The sequence below is a fragment of the Pectinophora gossypiella genome, chromosome 15, assembly GCF_024362695.1.
Source record: "Pectinophora gossypiella chromosome 15, ilPecGoss1.1, whole genome shotgun sequence".
Taxonomy (NCBI): domain Eukaryota; kingdom Metazoa; phylum Arthropoda; class Insecta; order Lepidoptera; family Gelechiidae; genus Pectinophora; species Pectinophora gossypiella.
The window spans coordinates 4,879,716-4,900,705 of record NC_065418.1 but is presented as its reverse complement, the minus strand read 5'-3'; the positions used below and the strand labels follow the sequence as shown (position 1 = coordinate 4,900,705).

At 38.0% G+C, this 20,990-nt stretch overlaps 3 protein-coding genes across 7 annotated transcripts in view; 1 reads left to right on the top strand and 2 right to left on the bottom strand.

Annotated features, from left to right (window-relative positions):
* Positions 1-132: 132 nt before the first annotated feature.
* Positions 133-3,990, bottom strand: LOC126373166 (uncharacterized). The gene is made up of 3 exons (XM_050019200.1): positions 3,856-3,990; positions 2,310-2,518; positions 133-1,833 (listed from the first exon to the last, which is right to left on the bottom strand). Exons 2-3 carry the CDS (start codon positions 2,500-2,502, stop codon positions 959-961), a joined length of 1,068 nt encoding a protein of 355 aa, XP_049875157.1. The 5' UTR covers positions 2,503-2,518; positions 3,856-3,990; the 3' UTR covers positions 133-958.
* Positions 3,991-5,460: 1,470 nt separating this feature from the next.
* Positions 5,461-8,966, top strand: LOC126373096 (uncharacterized). Its single transcript, XM_050019094.1, has 5 exons — positions 5,461-5,887; positions 6,129-6,430; positions 6,661-6,761; positions 6,848-8,206; positions 8,288-8,966. The coding sequence occupies exons 1-5, from the start codon at positions 5,776-5,778 to the stop codon at positions 8,589-8,591; spliced, it is 2,178 nt and encodes a 725-aa protein (XP_049875051.1). The 5' UTR covers positions 5,461-5,775; the 3' UTR covers positions 8,592-8,966.
* Positions 8,967-10,896: 1,930 nt separating this feature from the next.
* The window catches only part of LOC126373067 (pyruvate carboxylase, mitochondrial), a 38,150-nt gene continuing 28,056 nt past the window's right edge, over positions 10,897-20,990 (bottom strand). For all 5 annotated transcript variants that reach the window (XM_050019030.1, XM_050019032.1, XM_050019031.1 and 2 more), the window contains 11 exons: positions 19,686-19,935; positions 19,135-19,282; positions 18,293-18,552; positions 17,733-17,947; positions 16,710-16,920; positions 16,004-16,210; positions 15,316-15,424; positions 14,707-14,832; positions 14,073-14,234; positions 13,578-13,653; positions 10,897-13,115 (listed from right to left, as the gene is read on the bottom strand). In XM_050019030.1, the coding sequence (XP_049874987.1) occupies positions 12,943-13,115; positions 13,578-13,653; positions 14,073-14,234; positions 14,707-14,832; positions 15,316-15,424; positions 16,004-16,210; positions 16,710-16,920; positions 17,733-17,947; positions 18,293-18,552; positions 19,135-19,282; positions 19,686-19,935 (1,937 nt within the window). In that variant the 3' untranslated portion in view covers positions 10,897-12,942. The remainder of the gene's footprint in view (positions 13,116-13,577; positions 13,654-14,072; positions 14,235-14,706; positions 14,833-15,315; positions 15,425-16,003; positions 16,211-16,709; positions 16,921-17,732; positions 17,948-18,292; positions 18,553-19,134; positions 19,283-19,685; positions 19,936-20,990) is intronic.

The following is a 20,990-nucleotide window of genomic DNA, read 5'->3' as shown; positions in this document are numbered from 1 at the left end:
GAATATATTTGTTATTTATTTTACGTCGAGAAAGAAATCATAATATAATATATAAAAATAAATAAAAAAATGTTTTATTTCATTTCCCTTGGATTTGTAGGTAATCGTTATGGAGAAATTAAAACTAGTATGTATTATTATTAAAATAAGACACATTTATTAAGATTCAAAGTATCCTTATCAGATACACTGGGTAGGCACAAACTTCGTATCGCAAAGATAATGTAATATCAATCGATATATTGTCAACATTAACTGTGGAAATATCTTACCAAAATAAGGCACAATATTTTAAAATAGACTTATGATTAGGTAACTTGACCAATTTATAACAGATGGAGAACATTAGCCAATTTTTAATATAAGGATATTTTCTGAAAATATGGTAGAGCGGTTGCTAATATATTAGACAGAAGCGAATCAGAATTACGAAAGGGCAACTGTACCGCTGCAAGTCTTAAAACTAAATACGCAAAAACCGTTATTACATCGTAAACCCCACGGAGAAAAACTTAAAAGCTAATCATCTATCAACTAAAATTCTAAATGACAAAAACAATTTTGACATCCTCACAGCATTGTTGAAAAGAATCAAATCATACTTATTAAAATAAATGACACAAAAAATACTTCCAAATTCACATGGAAGACAATTTATAATATTCAGTCTATAAGCAGTACATTAAACATTTATCTATTTGATTCTCTTCAGTGTAATGAAAAGATATTAAACAAAAGAAATTATATACTATCATAAAATGCAAATTGGCATGTATGTACTTAATAAAAATGCAACTTGAATATTCAATAAAATTCATGATGAGTTAATATAGGTACTAAAAAAACAATTTCCATGATTTTCCAAACTTATCAAATCTTTTAGAAATTAAAAAGCATTTTTTTTATAAAACAAGGTAATAAAAAGGAAGTTTAGCCATAGTAGAATCGAAAAGGAATTTCACAGCAAGTCTTTCAAATTCCCTTGAGTGTATTTGAGACAGGACTGTATGTCTTCACTGTCAGCCACCATACTCTGCAGTTTATCCTGAACATCTAGCAGTAAGCTTCTATTCAAAACTCCCTTCTTTAGAGCCATCATACAGAAATTTGTAAGTGCTCTGAAGCATTGTTTCCTCTGAGTGTTGTGTGGTTGGTTGTCCCACACTGGAGTAGCCTTGACATAGCTCCAAGCAAGAAACACATATTGGATAACAGCTTCCCAATGTTGGGATTCCACCAAAACTTTCCCTTGCTCGATAACTGTCTTCTTGAACGCGGAGATATGCGTCGATGCTCGCGAATACGCCGGCGAATCGGTCTTCGAAGTCAACCGTGATGTAGGCAAACTCTTGAAGATATTGGACTTCAAGTAACTGAGTTTCTCCTCTAGAGGGGCTAAATCCGGACTCGGCATCTCTTTTCTTATCTCCTGCTCCAACTCAGGATGCTTGTGGGTGATGTTCCTTATCATACTGATCAGCTGAGTTGGGCTTAACCCTTTAAGAGCAGTATCCAGAGGTCCTTTAAAATCAGCATCTAATGTTTTTTCTAGTCTAGCGCGTTTTATGGGAGGAGTTCCTTTGACCGGGCTTGACAATTTGAATTTTTGTGGAGTGCTGATGTCTGTGAAGTCGATTTTCTCAGGTGTTAGAGGGATTCGTTCAGCGTCGCCGAGGATAAGGCGTTTTCTGGGTGTCGAACGTAGAGTGACGCCAAGTTTCGGTGGAGAGTGGCGGCCTGGTGAGTTCTTGGGCGGAGTACGCACGACCGAGTGGAAAGATGAACGTTTGAATTCTATGTCAGGCGACCAGGTCACCGGCAGACGCTTTCGACCTAAAATGAATAGAGTATCTACTTAATAAAATAAATAAATAATAAAAATAGCCTTTATTCACTGACTTACATTGCTTTCTATTAATATTAACTTGAATCTAATAATTAGCCGACATCAACGACACCGACACACCTGACAAGGAGTCAGGCTGACCTAGGACATAGGCCTCCTCTAGGCTTCTCCAAATGTGGCGATCTTTCGCTACTCTTCTCCAGCTTTTTGGGAGATTGTCTTCCCATCTTTTGTTTTGCCTTCCCCTAAGAATCTACTTACAAAAGTGCAATGACAAAGTTCATGACAACAACAAGTATCTGAATTTTAAGTTGAGATGTCATAATATCGTCGCACCAATGACACTCTCTCGAAAGGTAATGCTATGGTGTTGACGTGTTAATAATGTCTGATTCATTGCTTCCCTCTGCATGTACCACTCACTTACGCAGCTGAAATCGTGAATATAATCTTTCACACATACCTCGCTGCTGTATCAGCATCTCATCAGGAGAAGGCGCAGGACTGAGGTATCCAGGGGGCAGCCCAGGAGACAGGTCCCGCGTGTTGGTGAGTGCCTGCAGAGGGGTCACCCGCAGTCGGTCCAGTCTCGCAGGGATCTCGGCCAGTGCCGCACGCGTGCGCCGCCCACCTTCCGGAGTCTGAGCGCCCTCCATTGGCGCTCGAATAGACCTGTAATGTCACATTGTATGCATACTTGTTGTAGATTAAGCTAGTTTTAATAAACAATAGAAAGAAGAATGTGATGCTGATGACCTATTGAAATAAGAAAAGGACAGAAGTGAAGAAAGAAGATTTAAATGGAGAAATGAAGGGTTCAATTACTATAATCAAGAGTAATGGTCAGCTATGAAATGTTGTACATAAATTAGTTTGTATCTAGGTATTAGATACCATAAAGCTTTGGGATAAGGTTTGAGATGAAATAGAGAGGACTTGCTTGATAAAGACAGGAATAGAAGGCAGAATTACGAAATATCAGGATTGAAAAAATAGAAAAATAGAATTTTTTTTTGGTTTAGATTGGTAAATTTTCACCAATTTGTACCTTTGTTATTACATAACAGACCTTACTTTGAGATTGCCTGGATATTATGACATTTTATTAAAAGATAAGAAAGTGTGGTGCAAATGTTGTGAAAATTAATTGTAAGTAAAACGAAAAGGAAAGAATGTACTATCTATACTGCCAAAGCCATATAAAGAAAATGCAAATCACTTATAATCATTTACAACTTAAAACAAATCTTCTTTTCTCTTGTGTGAGGTATAAGGTCAATGATGGACCCCATCACCTTCAGTCAGGGTTAATATTGAGTCACCAGAGATTCCTGATGTGGCTCATGTAATGACTACATACTTAATTCAGTAAAGATAAGCTAGAGCATAGAGAGAAGCACAGATCATCTTGCTTTTGGATAATTATTCTAATATAAGCAAAGTAGGGACCGCAAAATGGTTTTTGTTATCTCCCCACAGGCATCGAATCCAGGAGCTCCAGATGAAAACTTAAAATGAAAACATACATGAAGATATACATAAGGCGGAACAGTAATGGGGATCTCCTAATAGGAAAAGTAATTTATTTACCTGTGTAAGAAGTGTCCACCTCTTATGTATGTACCACTTACAGATATTAGCGGTTACAACACAGCAAAATGATAACACCAGACCATTACGAGAGACGTCTCTTACCACTAGACCACGGAGGCCAATGAAACGAATTATATTTGTCTTTTGAATATATCTTGATCATAACTTCATGATCGTTACCCCCACGTAATTTATAACTTAAATGAGTACCCTAATTAGTGTATCTATGTATTGTTCTACGGTATAGTGAGTTGATAAGCATTATTTTGTAATTATTATTAGTTAACAATGGTAAATAACAACAAATAGTATGAAAAAAACAGCGAACAAATTCAAAAAATCACAAGGATATAAATCTGACAAAAAACCGAAGGACCGTTATAGATATTTGTTACAAATAATATTTATACTTTCACCTTGGTTGCCCACTATTGTCACGTCGATCAAACACAAAAGAAACCACCAAATTAGTTAAAAATCACTAATAACAGAAAAACAGAAATTGGCGCAAAAATTGACACAACGCAAGTAAGTAAGGATGGGATGAGATGATCGTCATTAAAAAGAGTCAATCATTATTGTAAAATGCTTTTAATCAAACAACATTTTTTTTACACTGTCATGTACTACATTTTTTTAAATTATTGTTTGGAAAAGAAAGAAGTTTTATATAAAAGTATTAGTTGCTGGAGTACAAATATTATTTGTTTTTTAGCGTCTGTTTTAACTCATTTGAGCTACATAAACCTGTTATTTTTGAAGCACTAGTACTAAAGTGAAGTTAGCCGCAAGTTATTATTTATCAGTAATGCCAACTTTGAAGTGTGCCTTATTTTGACAAGTTCTAAACATGGCAACACCGCAATCGGCGGTGGTGCCTGGCAGTAGAGGTGAGCGGTTATGATTTATTTATTCGAAATACTAATTTAATTACTATAATCGATAATGTAATAAGGGACTTTCCAGGCTACAAAACAATACAGATTTAACGTGATCATTCCCTATTTTCGCATTGCTTGGGTACATTATTATGCAGGGGCATACACAGGGTGGCCCAGAAGTTCACGTTCAAAATGAAAAACTAGACAGAGGGGCTCATTAGCTACCAGAAACGCCCCATGTATGGACTGCTAGTATTTACGGTTTAGGAGATATGGCCCATTGGTGCTAATTCCTGTAAATACCATCTAATTTTATTTTAAGTTATATCTGTCATTTTCTTATCCGCCGAAAAGGAAAGGGACGGGTAATCGACAAGCATAAAATTTATGGAACACACGTCAATTTTAAGCACAAATCTAAACCAACCGTCTAAAAATTTTACGTCCGTCAATAACCCGACACAGTTAAGTGGACAGCACGTCAAACGGATTGCATACCAGCGACGTACCTTTTGATTCGCCCGGGTTATTCATTCATTCACTCATTCTTCCTAAAATTAAGAGCTGTGAAGCATCCGTCCCTTTCCTTTTCGACGGATATGAAAATGACGGATATAACTTAAAATAAAATTAGGCGGTGTCTGCAGGAATCGGGGCCATTATGACCCTTTTTAAAAAATCTACCTTACTTCAGAAATAATTACCTTGTCGGTATTTTTTCTTAATAATTCTTTAATTTTACTTCATACGTATCCCTAAAGAAGTGGCTCATTAGCTGAAAAAATTAAAACATCCAAATCAAAGATAAAAAAAGGTTATTGGAAGTTGCCCAAAATTGTTTCAGATGTTAAAATTTCGCCGAAACATAATAAACACATTAGGTTGTCACCCTAAAAGTATGTAATGAATGAATATTGTTACTAATTGCCTATATCTAATTTACATTTATGTCCACTGCCAGAAAAGTCATTCCAAAAATCTATTTCTACGATTGTAAATAATTAATTATACACCACACACAGCTCACAATGCAATCTAATATTAAACTCGAGATGTCTCGAGACGTATTCATAATCGAATGATTCCATTAGTATATCTCGTAATCTTACCCCCACCTCTAGTTTTCAATGAAGGCAATCGCCGAGAGTACCTATTTGTTGTGTGTGTGTGCGTATTTTATTTCACGTCTCCCGTTCACCTTGTTGTCTATAGCGAAAAAAACTGCAGCGTTTTATTTACAAATTGATGATATCTGTGGTATTTTACTTAGGAGCGAGTGGCATGGCATTTTCGTGAAGATATTGTTGTTTGGAGTTCAGCTGTGAGCTAAGGGAAATTAAGTGAATTAAAACAGTAGTGACCGGTCATAACACAACGTATGTTCTAGAAGGTGGACCTTCGCCGTGTGGTGACGATGGGTACAATTGTGGCAGCGGGTAGGGTAGTGTAGTGACCATGGAGAGATTATCTCATGACTTGAACCTGGCTCTCGAGGAAAGCAATTGTGGCCGTCAGGAAAGGCGAAAACTGGGGTTGAGACGACGCACGCGATCTGCGGGCAACTTGCGTTAGTACCGTGTTATTTTTCCATACATGAAAATGAAATCTTTGGCTCAGTCGCGATTTTCTTGGACTAATAGTACAGTCATCAATAATGAAATTAATAGAAAACTGCAATAGAATAGAACAAAGAACATAATAGAAATGGTCATAGCAAAAATCCACGACCTTTTGTTTTACAGTATAGAATTCTTAAATAGTTACAGCATTAAAGACTATATTTAATGTAAATATTGCTTTAATTACAGCAGCAGCAGTGGCCGTGAGTCTGGTGGAGGATGGCAGCTCAAGTAGCCCACCGCAGGCACCGCTTATCACACAACCACTCTCCGATTCTGATGACCCGCACCTCAGTGTACACAAGTCTAGCAGTCTTAAATCCCGGCATTACTGTCAAATCGGCAACTTTGAATCAGACTCTTTTAATGAAAACTTCTCTCCTACAAGGCCAGCAAATGTCCGGAGAAAACGTAAATTTAAGAAGATACCAGCGGAGTACATGGATGGAAAGCATTCTCCACCAGTAGAGATACTCACAGTTACAACTGAGGTAAAATAAAAATATTCGGTACCAAGTTGAGGAACTTTGAGCAAGTGAAATACTGACATTTGCAATTCTTAAGTTACTAAATATGGAACAATTTGATCAACTAGTTTCTCAAATATGTATATGCAAAATTTTGGTAAATTTTCACTAGAAAAAGAGTCTTGTGACTTTAAAGTATATAATCTATTAAGTCCCTTGTCTCCTTTTCATTCACTTTTATTTGGTGCTTACAGGCAAATGCAGCCCCGGCAACTATTACTCTACAGTCTCAAGGATTTTCTCCTCTTACTGTTAATACAAACAAACATAAAGCAACAGTATTGAAACCAGAAAGGTAAATATTCATTTAGAAGACCTGTACATTGCTTTTTCTATTTCACATATAGGTATATTATGCTTACATTTTTCTTATATTTTTAGGAATGCCTTTTGTGGCAAAAGAAAATGGTCACACAGAGATAAGGATGTGTGTGAAATGAGAGAGAGGTCCTTCAGTGGTGGCTGTTCATCCAAGTCTACATTCTTCTCTAAAAATGAATTCAAACCCAAAAGGTATGATTTAGAGAAAAAGAAAAAGGAGCTGGTAATACAGCCTGGGAAGATTGTTCTCAAGTCACAAAATGCAGAAGTCTCAAAGCCAGCTGTTATGAACACTCCATCATTACCAGGTAGCTCAAGCTTCAATTTCGTATACAAGAGTTCCTCAAAGAATGGTTCACCAACTCTGTCCAAAATGATAGGTTATAGAGTTGCAACTGACCTGCCGCCATTTTTCACACCTACCACTAGTTCAGGGAAAAACAGCGATGGGAAATATCACAGGAAGCTAAAGTTGCTCAACAAGACTCATCCGCCGAAATCTTTAAGGAACCCTTTACAATTTGATGATTCAAACAGTGGCATGGAATGTGCAGGCAATGAATCAAGTTCTTTAAGTAGCAGTGACTCTGATGGTGTAATAACTAATGACAGTGACAGAGAGGGTGATGATGAGTTGACCGATTGGCCAGGCATTGAAGAACTCAAAGTATTCAACAAAAGTCTATCCTTTAAAACTTCCAAAACAATCAATAACAATTCCCCACAATCAGTGAGTAACATGCCACCCCCAAAGCGATTGAAAAAAGAAAAATTTCTTGTAAAAAGTGGCTGGGCCAGTTGCAAAAACAAATTCAAGAAGAAAAGAGCTAAAGTGGAATCAGGGAATGAGGATGACGCAATGATGTCTGATTCTAAAACGATTGTAGACTTAGAGGAAGATATATACACAAAAGTGAAAAAAGAAGTTCTGCAGCCTCATTCTTCATTTTCAAGTTTCAGTGATATAAAGAACGCAGGGGTGTCGGGTCAGAACGCTAACGAGTCGTTTTTTCAGTCCTTTCAAGCATTCCAGGAGAAATCTCTTCAGTCGGAGGAGCCGTTTAATCAGACGCCGCGTACAAATTTCTCTTTACAGAAAACATCATCAAGTGACTTGAACTTGAGTGAGAAGTCACCACTGAGCGATTATTGTAGCGAGCACTCGCTGGGGATGGCATTGCCGGAGGTGCGAGAGATCCGGGCGGGATGTCGTCGTATCCGCGAGGAGCGGCCCGGCTTCCTCATACTTAGTGCTGCCAACGAACAGCTATCAAAGTTCCTGCAGGACTCATACCAGACAGAGCTGAGACTGCCTTGTCTACGTGACGCTGAAGAGAAGGAGAAACTCGAGTCTTTGGCGAAGTTATATTCTCTGGAGTTACAGTTAGTAACAGGTCAGCCTATACTTAGGAAGACCAGGTAAATGGCATTATAATAAATATTACAGTTTCAATTACTGATCTTCCAAGTGCGATATTGAATCTCAATTTTCATTTTCAGAAACACTATGCAAGCAATAGAAGTTGAGCATTCTAGTTCCAACCTGCCGACGGATCACAAGCGGCGGTGCTATGGGGACGACGCGGACACTAGTCTCAGCCTGAGCGACCCTAACTCTGGAAACTCTATCAATGATGAAACCTCAGTAACTGACGGCAGCAATGTTGTAGACCCCATCTATAAAAAGAGTAGAAATGATCTCATCGTAGACATCCAACGGGTAGGTATAACAGGCCAACAATATGACACATTTTCCGAGAGTCTGGTCGACAAGTCATTGTTGGATCCAGGTAAATTAGATTAAGATTTTAGATATGTATAATACTTGTAATTATCAGTATGTTTTGCAAGAATTCACTCCGTTCAGTCAGAACTAATTAATGATTACCTTTGTGGTATTGAAAGGCAACTGTGGAGTAGGTCAAACCTACAGCCTAAAGCGATTCCACTCCTTTTTGGAGATGTAAAATATACCATATTCATATTTTTACGTAAGATACAAGTTATTGGCAAGGCCATCATTAAATAATATCGTAACTAATGTAAAGGCATGCTAGTACCGTTAAGACTGTCTTTTATTGTGTCGGAACGAAACATTTCAGATCTTAAAATGACGGACAATGCAATTCGTACGAATATATTTTATACTGCCGTTTTTAATAAATGTACCCAAAATCTTTTATAATAAAGGAGTGCAATCTTTATTAGAATATTCTCGTATCTACAGTGCCGTATCGTTGACGAGTGATTGTAATTTTTAGTTGTCTGTATTATTTGGATGTTGTTTTCACATATCAAACATCTTAATTTGCTCATTCCTTTTAACTATAGGCAATTACTAGCTTTAATTGTTTCTTTCTCTTGGTTTTAATTTAGTAAGTAAAGCGACTTAAACATTCGAGTCAACGTAATTAAGTTCTGCAGTTTTGCATCAATTATTCACTGTTTACGCCTACGATTATAACAGTTGTAATCATTATCAATTATGGATTACGGAAGAACGTAAATGAGCTGTAGCCATATATTGCCAATACATAGCTTTAGTTTTCTTTGAGGCCTGTGATTGTTTGACGAGCATGATTGAGTAATAAACGTCCGAGCAAACCGAGAGTAACGGTCACTTCGTTTTTGATAACACTAACCCGTGGAAAATTATGGATCTCCCTACTCCATTTCAATCTCATCAGTCATCCCGTGATCATGGCACTTGAAACAGTGTCGAAATATCGGGAGTCTCATATCCCTGATTTAAACGCGGTAAGAACCCGTTATTATGTGTTTTAATTTAAAAAATAATTATAATTATCGTTCTCATAAAGTGCAATCTGGTTAAGGGAGATTTAAACTGTTGAATGCTCTATAAGAGAGAGAGAGACTTTCGTGCAAGAATACATGAAACAAATGCTCTGGTTCTATGTTTGTTTGGTCTAAACCCACTTTTACACAACTTACGCGTGGGCTCTCTCGAGGCGCCGCGCCGCAAGCTCTTTTTTGGTAGAGAGAAGATAGCACTCACTTTATGGGTATGGTAATAAAGGACAATGAGTCAAAACGTCTCCCTCCGCCCCGAAATATCTCATTCGAAGCGTCTTAACAAGTTGATATTTTTGTTCTATGGCGACTTTCTCGAAATACGCAGGGTTAAGCCGGAATTCGGGATTTTAAGTATGATTTTGGGTACCTCCTAAACATCATTGTTTCAAACAACAGATTTCAGTAATATGTCATTTTGAAGTTCAAACTAATGGGTAATCTTTTTACAGATACTAATTTTAAAACCTCTTTCACATATACGAGTAAAGTATCTGTTGGAAGGGGGACGGGTCATTTACAGTCATGGTCCATTAATTTTTGAATGTTATCAAAAAATGCTCGGCTCGCCTCGCCACTGCTCTTGGTCTGTGTACGAGCAACGCTGTTCAAAGGGTTGATTGTGCTCCCTTGACTCACTTTCTGGCCTTACCAAGTCTTCCATATCTTTCGCATTATCTTCAGTTCCTTTTGCACGTATATTTTACATAGGCACAACTTTATTTACTTAAAATACTATGAACTAAATGGTGACCATAACGTAATGTTTAATAAGAAGTCAAAGTGAGTTGATAATGATAATCATCTTAGTCTAAAAATATATTTTGATGTATATGAGGGCTATTAGTGTTGAGGCGATTATTTAATTTTAAGTGTTGATGAAAATATTTTTAATAAGTTGCGAGTTGGAAGTTTTGAACAAGTTGAATTTGGTGCTTGATTATGGATTGTATGAAGTTTGTTTATAGTGGTAGTAAACTGATATCATACTAGAAAGCATTCCAGAAAATGGCGGAGAAATTGTGACTATAGAGGAACAAACTAATCTCACTCGGTGCACAAATCATGTCTGCTTTTAACTTGATCAAAATTTCCTGCTTGTAAAAGTCTCGACAAATTATTTCCCTTGTTGTCAATCGATCAACAAGAAAATTGTTCTTATCTATTGTATCTAAATGAATCAATGTTACAATTGTGATGTACTATAAATTATTATAATAATACACGAAAAAATATAAATTAATTTTGTTGTTTCTCTACAGCTGCACACCAATTGATGAAAAATCAAAAATCGTTAGTTTTAGTAACGTTAAATTTAATTCATAAAAATACAAACATTAAAAAAATACATAACAATATAGTTTAAATGAAAATAACAAATGAGCACCAGAAAACAGGATTTCGATACATGTTACAAATAAGTAAAAAAAGAAAATAATCAGCAGTTGTCTTTTTAAATATTTATACATTCACACAAAGTCATACATGGAATGACTAACTATCTACATGGTTTTTTAAGGTATTTTCCTATAAAAATATCTGTATTACGTTTCTAAGTACAATTCCATTTTTTTGTACTGTGATGCATTTTCCCTGAGACGCAATGGACCACTTGACTAGCCTTTAATTTTGTACATAATTTTATAGTAGTTTAGGTAAGTACTTTATTATTTGAATCTAATCTTTCGAAACTGTACTGCGAGTTTAAAAAGGCCACAATGAATTTTATTCATCTATAAAAGCAATATTGCTATTGGACATTTGCACTGCACACTTAACCTCCCTGTCCGCAACAAATGGGCGTCAACGAATTCGTGCTTTTCTATAACATTTAGGTACCTATTTTCTTTTACATGTACAATATATTCCAACCATATACTCAAACAAACCGCACCACTTGTCACGAACAAACACAAATAAGTACATTATGTTTGTTACCACATTAGTTCCATAAGTTGTCCAGTTGCTATTTTTAACCGACTTCAAAAAAGGAGGTTGTTATATTATTGACACTATTGTATAGTGATTATCACAGTTATACCAAATTACATAGTTGTGTTTTCTCCTTCTAACAGACTTATAATAAATATGTCCTTTCTCTTAACATAAACATTAATTTCAAGATAATATACTTATTCCAAAAAATGTTTACGATCATACACAATTATCAATAACCTTTCGTAAAATAGCATCTGAGGAGTAAAAAAGGAGACATTGAAGCCAAAATCACCTAAAAAAGCAACATTGCTATTTGACATTAGTTGACATTGCACACAAATTGCAATATTGCTTTGGCCTTTGTCTATATGCACTAATGTCAAATTGCAATATGGCTTTTTATTATGAATTGCTTTGATTGCCTTTTTAGAAGTTTTCTGTTGATAAATAGAGTATTCGAAAGAATTGGGTAGTTTCCTAGGTCAAAGCGAAATTATGAAATTCTGATTACTAAATAAAGACAGATCCAAAGGAGACAAAAAACGTTTTCTTTTACTATTTAACATAACAATAATAAGCGCGACATTTTATCTCATTTTTCTATGACGTCCCAGGATGCTTTTTCATAAAAATTTCGTATGACGTTTAGTAAAAAATAACTGATTTGATTTGTTGGAAACTACCCTATTGCACCGGTTTTAAATGCTACAAGAAATTCCACTATTAAGGAAAGGGACTAAATGCTACTGAAGTTCCCATTAGTTCCATTATTTAATTGCTAGAACCCTGAAATAATCTAGTGCGACTTTATTTGTGCCAGAAATACCATTACACAAAACGCAACGCAATATCGAAAGGGTACTTATTCAAAGCCACCGTTTATATACGTGTAATAAATTACATTTATACACATCTCATGACAATTTTACATCGAAGTTAATGTCATAAACTTCACACTACAATATGTAACTTTCACAATCAATCATAAAGTAAAAAATAATTATTTTAAGAGAATAACCAACTTTGGATTATACTTAACGTGTGGCGTAAGATATACTTACCGTGTACCTTACGTCCTACGTGATACAGACTGGCTATTATCGCGCTTACATTTATTCTTGCCGCTCGGCATTTCACTAGTCAATATTTAGGGCTATTTGTAGCAACCCTAGGGTGTAAACTCCCTGAATTTAGCATCGAGTTATGTGCAAAGTTTACAGAGTTCGGTATTCCCGAACACTAGTTTTTTTTAAGTTACGATAGAAGTGTAGGTACAGAACACAATAGGACTATATCTGGCAAGCAAGGTTGGCTTCACGATTTTTTTTATTTATTTAGGATTGCCTACCCTAAATATCGTGCAGTGTAATACACTCTTTTTTTCATACTATTTAACATGGCTTACTTTACTCGATGGTGCAGATGAGATCGTCTCCCTCCAGTTTTTGTCCGTTGGTGATTTCCACGGATTGAATGGTGCCAGCCTTCGGGGCTTGGACTATCATCTCCATCTTCATGGCTGACAGTACCGCGATAGGCTGGCCTTTGTCTACCTTGTCGCCTACTTTCACCTTGATTGCTGTTGAAAAAAAGGTGATATAAGGGTTACATTAAAGCAATTCATCTAAAGACGCAATATTGCTTTGTTAGATGAATACTTTGATGTGGCTTTTTTAACGCCCAAGGAGTGGTATAATGGAATTATCCATCGCAAAAGTATAGAATTGAAAATAATTTTAAAAAATCATGAATGTTGCGACTGAAAATTCCACTTGATATCAACTCGGAATCATGATCTGAATCACCCCTCAAAGTTTTCGTTACAATGTCACTAACACCCTATATAGACATGGAATAAGGAATAATATTTAACCCTCTGGGTCTTACTTTAGACTTGTATGGCCATAAGCCGCTTGGAGTAAGGGGGACAGCGTGTGGATTGTGTCTTGCTCGCACTTACGTGTCAGGAGGTACATGATAAGAATGGGATTTTTGTACGGACTGTCCGGGGTGTAATAAAGAACAGAAATTATATACTTACTCAGAACAGTTCCAGGCATGGGCGCTCCGACCTGGTTCTTGTCTCCCTTCACAGCCTTCGGGTGGATCTTCATGTCCTGAATTTATAATATTTAATAATTATTTTCCCTCTCATTTATTATCGATTGACGAATAAAGAATGTGATTGATCGTTTGTAAACCCTGTCTTGAAAACTCGTAAATCCAAATATTATTTAAAATCAAACTAGTTTTTAATTTGTTATCATAACATAATATATCTTTTATTGAAAGTCAAAGATTATATTTTAGGTTAAGCTATGCTCAGTCACACCTCCTAAAATGCATTTCTCGTTAATGTGGGTTTACTCACGATGTTTCCTTCACCGCTGAGCACGTGATAATCATTTATGATCCAAACATGAATTCGAAAACAAATTCAACAATCATTGGTTTAGGCCTGCTGGACTCGGAACGCATTATTTGGACCCGAAATTATATTTTGATTATTAAAAAGTATCGATTTTCTAGTGGATACCTTGCTAGCCTTCTCATCGCGTATATAGACGGAGCGCAGTTGTCCGTTGAGCTCGAAGAACACTTCCACCTCTCCGGCGGCCGTCATCTCGTCCGACACTGCGACTGTCTTGATCAGCAGCGTCTTTCCGCGGCCGATCTCTACTTCTAACGTCTCACCCAACTGGAGAAAAGAGCAAAGACACATTAGTAGGTACCTAGCACTGACATCCTATAAACATATATACTCCTATTCGCTAAGGATTTTTTTTTAAGTTTCCGAACCGTGTTGTAAATACGTATACATACAAGTTATGTAGATAGTATAAATTCGTTCCCTCAAGAGTTATGGCTGTTCAAATAAAGCGCAATATCGGTTGTACAGTGTCGATAAACGTCGTTAATCTTGTGACAAGATGCGCCGCAGACACTTTTACAGACTGTCTTGTCTATTTGTTATACGAGGTCTATGGTACCTCGGCAAATATTAGGCAAGAGGACAACCTCGTGTGCGTGCGTGCGTGCGTGCGTGTGTGTGTGTGTGTGTGTGTTTGTTTGTTGTTGAGCGATATCTCTGAACGAATTTCATTCGTCAATAAGCAGTGGGTGAGGGTTGTTTCAGTATGCATTGATTTCTTAGTCTGAAAAGTGCTCACCGTGGGTCCAACGAGGAAAGTCTTGGTGTCCAGAAGATTGACGGGCCCATACTTGTCTCTGATGCGGAAGAAGTCCTTAGCCACTTGCGGGTACATGGCTGCGGACATCACGTCCTGATCTGTTACCTGAAGGATTAACAAAAGGTCAGTAATGTAATTGAAAATGTTTGTACGTCACAATAAAACGTGCCCGATAAAACACCTGCTTCTTTCTAATCAAGTAAGTATACCCAAACCCAACCCGACATCCATCATTATGTAAGTAAAGTGCTCTCTCTCCTCTCGTCTTAAGGTGACCTGCGTGGCCTGCGTTCGTCCTATTGCAACTACATAACATAGCATCACATGTTTCCTCGATACCCCCAATAGTCTGTCTGTTTAAGTCCCTTGTAATACGGAGCGAACTTATTGCCATTAACCGGTGATATCAATTATCTATATGATCCAAACATTAATTCAAACTCATAAGTCGAAGGCAATGGTTTACAGCCCGAGCCGGGATTAGAACTAATGACGCTACGATATAAGTCACGCGTTCTCCGAACTGGGCTATCACTTGGATTTACATGTGCATATATTTATGTACTATTTCATTATGTAGTCGCTTACATTAGGGTAGGTCTCCTGTATTTCTTTCTTGAGCTTGTCGAAGTCCAGCGGCGGCATGTTGGCGCCAGGTCTGCCTTCAATCCTCTTCATATCCTTCAGTACCTTGGACCTGAACATATCATGTGTTTATTGTACATACAGGTACATAATCATTTACATCTTATAACATAACATAAGCTCGCGACTATATTCCAGAGTATAGTCAGAGATATATCCATTGCAATATGAACTAAGTAACACCTCACCGAGCTGTCTGTTAGAACAATGTGATATGTGGACCACCGCCGGCTATAACGGTCGAGCCAACAGTGTTAGTGAAAAAATGCACTTGAGTTAATAACTCCTTGGTGCAAGTCCAGCACTGGGGTTCGAGCCGGCTCCTCATTTGAGAAGCAAGCCGGTGTACTACATAGGACCCACAATTACTTAAAGAGAAACGGCTGATTAATATCAGCTTACTGACCAAACCTTTGGCACCAGAAAGCAGATTATTTATTTATATCAGGTAACAATTACCCATAGAAATATATAATATATTAGCCTAAAATACAAATTTAACTTCTTTTTGTATCGGTGGTGCACGGTGGCGGCCTACCACGGAAAGTGTGACACACCACGCCCTTGGGCCAGAAAATATACTTCACTGACTGTATGACTACCAACATCATTTACCCTATAATCTCCTCACCTAAGAGGTTCCGGGAACCCTCCGTGTGGGATGCCAATAGCCCCCTGCAGGTACTCCACAACGGACTTGGGGAAGGACAGGTCTTCAGCGCGCTCCTCAATCTCCTTGGCTGTCAGTTTGTTCTGCACCATGAACTGCGCGAGGTCTCCCACCACCTTCGATGATGGCGTCACCTTGATGATGTCGCCTAAAAGCAGGTTCGCTTCCCTGTAAAAGAGGTTTTTTGGTGTTAATTTGTGGTCAGTGAATGAGCTTTTCCATGATGTGAGATGATAACCCACCTTTAAAGTTTAGAAACGTTTTTAAGGACACCGATCATGTAACTCTCCCTAAGTCTTCCAATCTAAATATGGAGACTTTTGGGGATAATCATCATGTCGTCCAAACCGTATCCGGCAACGGCGACTCCTAAATATCGATTGGTCGATTGTCATTTCTTTACCAGAAAATCTAAATCCGTTAAATGCTCTTTATGGCCAAGATAATGCAGACGACTGGATAGTCAAAACGACTAAAGCTTTTCAAAGTCTTTGGGCAAAATGTATCTAGTTACAAATTTCACAGAAGTCAACTGACTTATTACTTAAATTGATCGTCATGTTGATCTTAAAACAAGATACTGACGACAGAAGTTGCGAGTCTTCCCAAAATCTTTCCTATTGGCCATAAACTTTAAATCTAAAGACAATACAATCAATTATATCACCTGTAAGCCTTCTTGACCTCTTCAAACTGACTTCCCAAACCGAGACTGAAGGCTTGGAATTGCAAGTTGGTGTACTGTCCTCCTGGTATCTCGTTAATGTATACATCAGCGTTGCCAGTCTTCATAGTAGCCGTACATTCGAAGGGACCGTATAGTGTGCGCGCTTGTTCCCAGTATGCTGAGTACTCTGATACCGTCGTTAGAGGGATTTCTGTGGAGAAAAAGGAGAGTCAACGACAGGAACATGTAGGAGCAGAACAACGAAGTTAATGACGACATAGCTTTGAAACAATAATAATCTCCTTTATTACTATTACACTTATTTGAAATTTTTTTTTGTATTTTTTCTATAACTATGGCTTTATTGGCTGAAATAAATGAGTATTATTATTATTATATTACTATTACACTTATTTGAAATTGAGAGTTGGTTTGGTAAGTACAACATTGTTTACCAGTGACAGACCGGTGCTGCCTACATTATAGAAAATCTTACAGAACAAATGTTTTTTTTAATGTCAATAGATAATTTATATGAACTAAAATAGTATTTTATGCAACAGTTGTATAAGAAGGGTCAAAAAATGCGAGTGGCGTGAGTTGCGATGTGAGCCTTGGCGAACATCGCAATAAGAGACGCCACGAGCATTTTTTGACCTAGTTATACAACGTTGCATACAATACTTTTTCTACGACGACGTAATTTTAAACGAAACACAAAAATTTTCCAATTTATTTTCCAACGCGCGGGAAAATGGCGGCAAATGTATACTTTTTTTTATAGTATATCTATGGCACCAAACAAAGTAAAGGTGCCAGTTTCCAGGTCAAAAAAAAAAAACAACAATGCTTTTTTGGCGACATTATAGTACAGTTACACTTTGTAAACAATGCTTTTATAGGCCATAGAGCGTACACTTTTTCAAAGAGTTTAATTATGTATGTACTTATATTAGACTTTTTGGTTATTTAAATGCCAGATTAAAGTAGAGGAGTAGAAAAAATATTTTACAGTATACTAACTGGTGTCAAACGGAGTGCCTTGCAGCGAAGCGACCATCGCGCCCATGCTGGGCTGCGAGGTGAGGCCGGACATGGAGTCGACGGCGACGTCGACCACGTCGGCACCCGCCTCCGCGCACGCTAGCATGGCGGCCACGCCCGCACCCGACGTGTCGTGTGTGTGCACGTGGATCGGCACGTCCGGGTGCTTGTCGCGGATTGCTGAGATCAGCAGCCTGGGAGGAAGATTTATTTATAAGCTAGCTGTATGCATATCCAGGATTTTAGATGGCACTGTGTGGATTATTTTAACGTCTAGTAAGATTCAGAGGCTTTCAAACAGCTTAAACTGCTTCGCAGGCACCTTTACTAAGCCTTGATGTATGTGTAACTAATGATGCCTGTTTCGTAAATTCGCCGCGCAAAACATCGCCTTTCAAAACTATTTATTTTGCTGGAACTCACAACACAGACATAGCGGCCGCTATTCTCGCTGACGCTTAAAAAACACTTAATTATTAACATACAGGTCGAAGACTCGAAACCTGAATTGTGTGCATCATACAGAAATATCAACTTACTTAGCAGCTTGCGGCTTCAGCAACCCAGCCATATCCTTGATAGCCAAAACGTGGGTCCCAGCTTTGACCAGCTCATCAGCCAAGTTAGTATAGTATTTGAGATCATATTTCTTCCTACTAGGGTCTGAAACGTCGCCGGTGTAAGATATGGCGGCTTCGACCACGCCGCCAGCCTTGCCCGCCGCCTCCATACCCAGTATCAGGTTGGGCAGATAGTTGAGGGAGTCGAACACTCGGAAGATGTCCATACCGGCTTTTACCTGGGAAATAAGTTGGTTTATTAAAGCCTGAATGTAATATAAAAATCGTCTAAAAATTTCAATTATTTTGTTTCAGTTATAGAGCCAACTCTTCCTAACACAAGTGTTGCCATTATACCAAGGAATACACTCTAAACGAGTCAATGCCATCCTGATGACAGATACGTGTTTATCGTGACACTGATCTTTTTGACTGTCATCGCTAATGTAAGAGTCACGCTCTTGTCGAAGAAGCATTGTCCATGCTACTTTTTAAGGAAAAATAGGGCAGTGGTTTCCCTCGTGCCTTCCGCCCTGGTTTGCTTGTCGCTTCTTTTTGTAGTCTTTTTATAGTGTAAAATCAAAGTGTTCGATCGCAACAGAAGACAGTTTTGATGGTGGCCGAAGGTGCAACGACTATTTGTAAAGTTCAAGATCGGCCTTTGCCATACTGGTGTCTAGAGATTTTATTCCATGTTAAACTCACAGCCATACCGCAGTTGGTGTAGCCAACGGTGTTAGAAACTTAATAGTCTTGATGATCGACGATCGACCTCACAATCCTTGGTGCCAGAGTCATAACCCTAAATAAAGACAACTCACAGCCATATCGCAGAACTTGAAGACCGCGTTGTCAGGGTAGTTGGTGTACCCGACGGCGTTGGCGCCACGCAGCAGCATTTGGAAGGGGATGTTCGGGATCAGGCGACGCATGTCTTCGAGACGCTCCCACGGGCACTCGTGGAGGAACCTGATGAATACAGAGCGCTTTATTGATAAATGTTATATTAGAAACACGGTAACAATATCAAGCAGCTAAGAGCAGGACACGTTATTATTCTGATTGTCACATTGCTTGATATATTGCTTCTCTTAATTTTGTCCAAATAATAATGGGTGGAAGATGTAATTATACCTGGGTGTAATAAAAATGTCATCATTTATACCCAAAAACAAAGATAAAAGATGCATAATTGAAATTAGAAGGTACGATGGAAGGGAAACTATGGAAAATGTGTACAGCGCCATCTACATTGTTTTTGAGGAACGTAGCCTGGAAAGACCCATAAAAGATTCGCTAATCTGAAAATATTTATCCACTTTTTGTGGATGTACCTCGGATGGTATTTACAACAAAAAGCTGCATATATTACCTGAGAGCCACATCGAACGTAGCGCCACCCCAGTTCTCAAGCGCGTACAGATTGCTGAAGTTATGGGCCACATAGGGCGACACAGCTAGCAGGTCATGTGACCTCACTCGGGTAGCCAGGAGGGACTGATGCGCGTCTCTGTACGTGGTGTCCATGAATAACAGTCCTTTGTGTTGCTTCACGGCCTTGGCAAACGCTGCCGGACCCCCCTCTTGCAGGATCTGCTTGTAACCTCTTGGGGGTTGCACGGCTATGGACGGAATTGGTTAAACATGGTTTAAAATAAAAACATACTTTTATAGTACGTGAACTGCGTCTTAGATAACTTCGCAGCACTAAATTATATTAATATGTAAACAGGGGGGTTAAAAAGGCCATATCAAAGCAAATCATCTAAAAAAGTAATATTGAAAATTTACATTTGCGCATATAAAAGTGCACAATGCAAACAAATTTCAAATAGCAATATTGCATTTTTAGGTGAATTGCTTTGTTGTGGCCTTTTTAACCCCCCAGTGCATCTACTATGATTTGGCGATAAATGGGTTATAGTTATAATAGCACACCCCGTGCTTAGGCAAATTAAATCCAGAATGTTTCCACCATTCTCTTCTTGTCCATCTTACATTATCAAAGCCGCAAACTCAACATAATTATCTTATAATATGGTAGAGGTTTGAGTAAGGGAGTTCGTTTTAAATCATCTTCAACGTATTTAAATATTAAGAAGAAAACAAAAACTTAAGTCTGGATTAGTAGACTACGACAATTAGTAGGCACAAACCAAGCACAAATTATCGATCAACCCTATTTTCTATATAATTATCTTTCCGTGGTTCTTCTAATTCGCTAAACGGACCGCGTCGAACCAAATCATTGACAGATGTCGACGGTGCTTGCTTAGGGCTCTTTCTGACCTGGGTGATAGACAAACTTACGGGTGCGAGACCCGTAATTATTAGGATAGGTGGAGCCATAAATCCCAGACAGCCTTGCAGTCCCAGGCAACTCTTGGTATCGACACATAAAATGGATATAACAAACCTTAATAAATGGTGACATATTAGCAGCCCATTTCCAATTGAATGGAATAGACTTGTCAAAACAAGAGCTGCGGGTTCGAATCCCGTCCACCATTCCATCCATCCACCATTTGCGATTGAATTTTCTCTTTGCGAGTTTCCCTAAGCACGATTGAGTGAAATTGCTATGAAATCAAAATACCTTAGTCGACAAAAGTCGTCCGTTAATTTTACTTGCCCTAGACGAAGGGCTGAACAATCAACACGATTTATATTCGTAAAT

What these genes read in the sequence shown, in the direction of transcription:
- LOC126373096 (XM_050019094.1), top strand. Translation starts at nt 5,776, where the DNA reads ATGGAGAGATTATCTCATGACTTGAACCTGGCTCTCGAGGAAAGCAAT. An exon ending in GCGATCTGCGGGCAACTTGC is followed by an intron (nt 5,888 to 6,128) that starts GTTAGTACCGTG and finishes CTTTAATTACAG; the next exon opens with CAGCAGCAGTGGCCGTGAGT. An exon ending in ACAGTATTGAAACCAGAAAG is followed by an intron (nt 6,762 to 6,847) that starts GTAAATATTCAT and finishes TTATATTTTTAG; the next exon opens with GAATGCCTTTTGTGGCAAAA.
- LOC126373166 (XM_050019200.1), bottom strand. Translation starts at nt 2,502, where the DNA reads ATGGAGGGCGCTCAGACTCCGGAAGGTGGGCGGCGCACGCGTGCGGCA. An exon ending in GATGCTGATACAGCAGCGAG is followed by an intron (nt 1,834 to 2,309) that starts GTATGTGTGAAA and finishes TATTCATTTTAG; the next exon opens with GTCGAAAGCGTCTGCCGGTG.